Here is a 5,944-nt window from a genome sequence, read left to right as displayed (position 1 = left end):
TGTGTGTGGGTGTGTGTGTGTGGGGGGGGGGATGGGTGTGTGTTAGATAATATTAAGTATTAGATTCTGCATGTCTATTTTTTTATTTTATGTTTCGTAAAGTATATATATTCCTTAAGGCTGTAAAAGCATAATGTTATGTACGCGCCCTAATGATGCGATCGCGGTCCTAAGCGTGAATTTCTGTTACTGTAATTTCCTTTTGTTTCACTCATTGCCATGCACTGCAATTTTAGTTTATTCAGCACTGTCAAGTGTCATTATAATAAAACGGTATTTGTTCTTTATAACGGAATAATTGTTTTTGGGACATCCTCTCCCGTTGTTGGATTCTCCTGAAGTCGTTCAGGAAAGATCTTAACAGATAAATAAGTATGTTATTTACGTGTATTTAATATTGTGTGTTTCCTCCTCTCTAATTGATTACTGCTTGTAAGCGCTGTCACATATTTATACTGTATACACTTTTGGATAAAATCCATTGGAATTTTGTACCAAATTGCTTAAGAACCTCTCCTAATTTGTTCAAATTTTGTGACTGTTCCTCACGGCGTCTTAACCCTTTGAGGCATACATTTTTCTTTATCTACGATTGACTCAAAAATTGGTACTCGAGAGTTTTCGAAGTTGCTGATCTGAAGGAATCTGAGGTCAAAATTTAGAAATTCAAAATGGCGAACCCGAATTTGAAAAACGATTCAAATTTTATGAAAATGTATATCTGGGGGCTCTCGCTGATTACGAATCCGTAATCAGATTCCTGAAATTCAAAATGGCGGATCCAATATAGCGACTATAATCCAAAAAACAGTGCAAATCGAGTATAAAATCGCTGAACCCCCAGATATAAATTGTCATAAAATTTGCATTATTTTTCGAATTCGGGTCCACCATATTGGATTCGTCATTTTGAATTTTAGAAATCTGACCATTGATTCATAATCAGCGACTCCGAGAACCTCCAGATATACATTTTCATGAAATTTGCATCGTTTTTCAAATTTGGATCCGTCATATTAGATCCGCCATTTTGAATTTTAGAAACTGGCCACGGATTCGTAATTGGTGATTACGAGAACCCTCAGATATACATTTTTATAAAATTTGCATCGTTTTTCGAATTTGGGTCCGCCATATTAGATCCGCTATTTTGAATTTTAGAAATCTGGCCACGGATTCGTAATCAGCGACTCTAAAAATCCTTGAGGGAAAATCTTTGTGTGGAAACTTTGAAAACTTTCGGAAATAATGAATTTTCTCCAAAAAAATTGCTATTTTTCAACGTTTGTTTATTTGTATAAACAAAATCACCCACAATTTCAAATTATTGCACATCGATTCTTATTCTTGAATGTATAACTGATACCAAAACACAAAAAAAATTCGAAAATTGAGTGAAAACTACCCTAATTATTAAGAAAATGGTTATGGAAAAGGTGGCATCCACAATGCCACCGTGCTTGAAAGGGTTAAATATCGTTTCATCTTGTCTCAAATATGCTTGACGGATTCAATTCCAATGAATTTAATTCAAAAATACATAAACATGCGAGAACCTTTATAAATGATAATTAACCTTTAAACCACTATATCGATCTCACAGACTGCTATTGAAACGTTACTTGTCAACCATTTTCTTATTTGTCACCATTTAAATATATTTTATTTCTATTGTATACGAGGTTTTTTTGTTAACCCTCACATTAAAACATAGTTTTCTTTTTCCCCATCATAAATATTCAGAAAACATATATTTTTATTATACATAACTTATAAAATTAGCGAGAGCATAATAGCGGTCTGTCAGACCGACATTGTTAGTGTAATTTTTTGGGATGTGGTAGATTAAAAGTTAATCAGAGAGGAAGCAATACAGAATACTAAACATACGCACGCAAAGCACATGCTTATTCTACACACACACACCACACCTATGTGTAAATCGGCAATCTCTTCACTGAAATTCAACGTTGGTTATAAGAAATGTAGGTTTAGCTTCAAAGTCGCGTAGCTTGATATAAAAAAATTGTACGAAAATTAAAAAAAAAAACATTTTGTAGGTAAAATTATATATTTTTTTTATGAAAATCTTTAATTTTTTGAGGAAAATTTTTTTATCGAACTGCAGAGTGTGGAATGCGCAAATTTGTAAAGAACAAAATAACCTGATATTCTTTTAAATATAAAACTGTGGAGATAAAAAATTTTGAAAAACAACAAAAAGCATGTTAAAATATAAGTTTCAAGCTTCAAAATGCTTTCTTAATTTTTTGTCTACGATAATTTTTCACTGAGTTACAGCGATTTGAATACTGTCCAATTTTAAGCGTTTTTAAAGTGTTCCCTATTTTTTGTCGAGTAATGTATAACTTTTTAAAATAAATTCATGTTTTTCAAAAAAATTTTGTTCTCAAAAAAAGTAATACATCGTTTATTGAATATTGCTTATACATTACTGATTACACCATGAACGTACGCTATATATAGAGAAATATGTAGAATTTTAATTACTTTTCTTTTTAGAGAAAACTTTTATCTATTTGGCCATCTAGTAATAGATAGAAAAACTACATGAGAATATATAAGAATTATTCTAAAAAAATGGTACGATTCTTTTAGTAATGTAATATTTATAAAAAAAGCAGCTATATTCCAAGATGTTTAAAAATCTATTTCGTTAGTTTTATATTTTTTAAGTGATCTCTATCTACTTTTATTTAAAATTAATAAAGCAAAATCAAAACATTAAATAAAAATATAAATATTATAATTAAGTGATAATATATACGTATAAGTTTTATTAATACGTACAAGAATTATTCAATTTTTCAAAAATAACATTAAATATATACATATACAATATATTAAAGACAGAATACTATCTATCATGTTATTGTCATTATATTACAAATTATTTTACTCTATTAAGCAAAGTTTTTTAAATAATATTTCAAAAAATGTGTAATGGATATAAAGTTGTTTGATAATATTATACCATGAACATACGCTTATACATAGAGAAATATGTAGAATATTAAATTTTAGATAAATAGTATGATTTTTTTAGTTATGTTATTATTGTTATACTAACAATTTTTTTTTTAGTTATACCATTTCCTATAAATTGTCCGTTTTACAATCATAATTGAAATTTATGTTCTTACCTGAGTACACAATGTTCACAAGTAAGGCCCTGTGGCAAATAAGCGTTCATTTTATAATCTCCACTGTTAGAACTTTGTAATTTATATTTATTGCTGCCGTCCGTCATTTTTAATGGATATTTAAAAAAGCATTCTTCGGTTTCTAATTCCTTACTATGGTTTAGGGGGCAAATTGAATATTGGAAGTAACCCATATGATTCGCAGTGAGTTTAGCTACCAGTTCAATTATTTGTCCTGCTTTATAACTGCAAATATAAAGTATTATAGTTGTTACGTTATAACAGAAATTATATTAGTAATTTTAAAAATTGAGAACAAATAAAAACTGAATGAAACAATTAGTTTGATTTAAAAGAGTAAATATTTATTTTTAAAACGCGTATAATGCGGCATTCTAAATATCGAATTTTCGTTTATGTTAGGTGCAAGAAGTAAAAATAATGTTATTTACGTTTACCTCATGTTCGCAATTCTCTCAAAAGTAATCATCAAAAGCTTTAAATAATCGCTTTAAATTAAAAAAAAAGCTTTAAATAATCTTATTTCGTTTTTTATTTTAACTTACTTCTTTCTTTATTGTATTTAAGATTTGTTTTATTCTATTGTCAAATTTTAAATTACTTTTTTAGAAAAGAGAAAAATGAATTCGAATATGAATTTATAAATGTAATTACTTCACTTATTGAAATACATATCATAAATTATGCAGTTACTTTATTTTTATTCAGAGATATTCATTGGCTAATCTTTTTTTATTTGTTACAATTTTAAGAATTTTATTCTTTTAAAAATAATTTTCGAAAGATACACTTACGTTTTAACAATAGTACCAGTTCCATATTTTCCGCCATTTTCATTTGGTCTAGGCTGTGGCATTCTATAATCGTCACCACAGAGACCGCACTTCCCATCATTATTTAATTGTTCCTGCATAAATAAAAAATTAATTTTGGTTTAAATCTATAAGTCAAAAATAATAGAATTTATGATAGAAAAAGAATTACAATTCAAACAAATACTCTTTTATGATTAATAATATAAAAAACTGATAAGAAAAGAAAATATAATAACACTAATTTATAGCAAAAAATTATTGAACCAAGCAAGGTATTAATTATAGATTATTGAATATTGAAAACGATGTTGTAAATCATGTTTCATCAAATGTTAAATTTCCAAAATAATTGTGGTTCAATGCGTTAAAAATAGCGTTTTATTGTTGCTTAAAGTTTTTTGCTATTAATAAGGTTAACGTTATCTTGAAATTTTGATTAGAAATATATTATTCTAGCAAACCATAGATATATTGTTTATTTCCTTTAAAATGCACTCTTTTTAATATGTTACATTTTAATACATTTTATCCATGTTAAGAAGAATTTAAATATAAAGTTTTGCTAAAATAATAATTTTCCGCCTGTAACGATAGTCATATGTATTTATAATTTGTAGTTTATTGTTATTGATATCATAACTCAGATCTTAACTTTGATTTATGTTATAATATAGTGGGTCCATTCTTGAGTACATTAACAAATAGAGATGGTAGTCTTGTATAATTTTTCAGACATTTATTATAAAGCTAAAAATATACAGCTAAAACTATAAGGATTGTAGAATATTTTATTATAAATTATTTTTTATAAATTATATTTTATTATATTCAAAAACAGTGAAAAATAAAAACTGTCTTTTTTTTATTATTAAATGTTTCCTTACAATTAATATATATGCATTTCGTGTTATAGTTATGAGCACTGAATTACTGATTGCATATTTATTAACGTAAATGTGTGAACGAAGAAGGAACGGAGTCCAAAAAGTATATAACTTAACTATTAGGATTTAGGGTCGGATAAAGTAAAAAACGTGTTCACAGATCTGGATACAATGGCAAATTTCTTTATTCAAAATCAACGGTACAAAAAACATTACTACCAACTTAGGAAGAAAAATAAATGAACACACTCATAGTGACTTTAAAAGAAACTAAAACATTTCGCGGTAAAATCAAATTTTTGTTCACTTCTCTAACATTAATCCAAACTTATTTCTGATTTAAAAGTAAATTAGGTACTTAATATAGATTTCATAGTAGATTTATATATCAAGGAAGCTGCAAACGACAATGTTAACTTTAAACATGGAATAATATTATATAGGTTAATACGTACAATTGACAAGAATTATTAAGATAAAGCTAATCAAACAATTATAGATTTAATTTTTGTTAAAAACATAGGCAATAAAATAATTTGTTAGAAGGATGTGGATGGGATAGAGAAGAAAGAGAGGAGGGAAAGAAAGAGATAGAACATAAATGAATCGCTATATTTATTAGACGTTTTAGAATATGTTATTTCCTTTAGCAGGGACATTACAAAGCGTCAAACATATTACTTAATAAGACCGATAAACATAGAAGAAAGATACTTCTATATATAAAAATAAAAATAAATTTGTATAAAAATAAAGGAAAAGAAAAAAATAAACACAAAAAATCTGCAATATAAAAACACTCATGAGAATAAAAAGAAATAATAAACAGAACAAGGGTAAGAATAAATATGTGAGTGTATATCCGAAAGTCGTGTAACGTATGTTTGTTCACATGAGTAAGCTATGAATACTCATAAACACCTTCTGCGAGTTCAGACAATGAAGATGATACTACTTTAAAGTGCCGAGAGCAAGTATAGACATTCAATAAGTTATGAGTGTGAACCGGTCCACTTTCGCTTTCGATAGCGCTAGTACCAGATCGGAAGAGCACACGTCT

General features: G+C 27.4%; 1 protein-coding gene across 1 annotated transcript in view; it reads right to left on the bottom strand.

The window, feature by feature from the left end:
* Nucleotides 1-3,050: 3,050 nt before the first annotated feature.
* The window catches only part of LOC105455108, a 14,431-nt gene continuing 11,537 nt past the window's right edge, over nucleotides 3,051-5,944 (bottom strand). Inside the window, exons 2-3 of the mRNA XM_011698165.1 lie at nucleotides 3,980-4,092; nucleotides 3,051-3,410 (exon numbers count right to left, since the gene is read on the bottom strand). Coding sequence (XP_011696467.1) covers nucleotides 3,161-3,410; nucleotides 3,980-4,092 — 363 coding nt within the window. The 3' untranslated portion in view covers nucleotides 3,051-3,160. The remainder of the gene's footprint in view (nucleotides 3,411-3,979; nucleotides 4,093-5,944) is intronic.

The sequence above is a fragment of the Wasmannia auropunctata genome, unplaced genomic scaffold (assembly GCF_000956235.1).
Source record: "Wasmannia auropunctata unplaced genomic scaffold, wasmannia.A_1.0 LD335938.1, whole genome shotgun sequence".
Taxonomy (NCBI): domain Eukaryota; kingdom Metazoa; phylum Arthropoda; class Insecta; order Hymenoptera; family Formicidae; genus Wasmannia; species Wasmannia auropunctata.
Note: the sequence above shows the minus strand (reverse complement) of the source record. Positions and strands in the feature narration are given on the sequence as shown.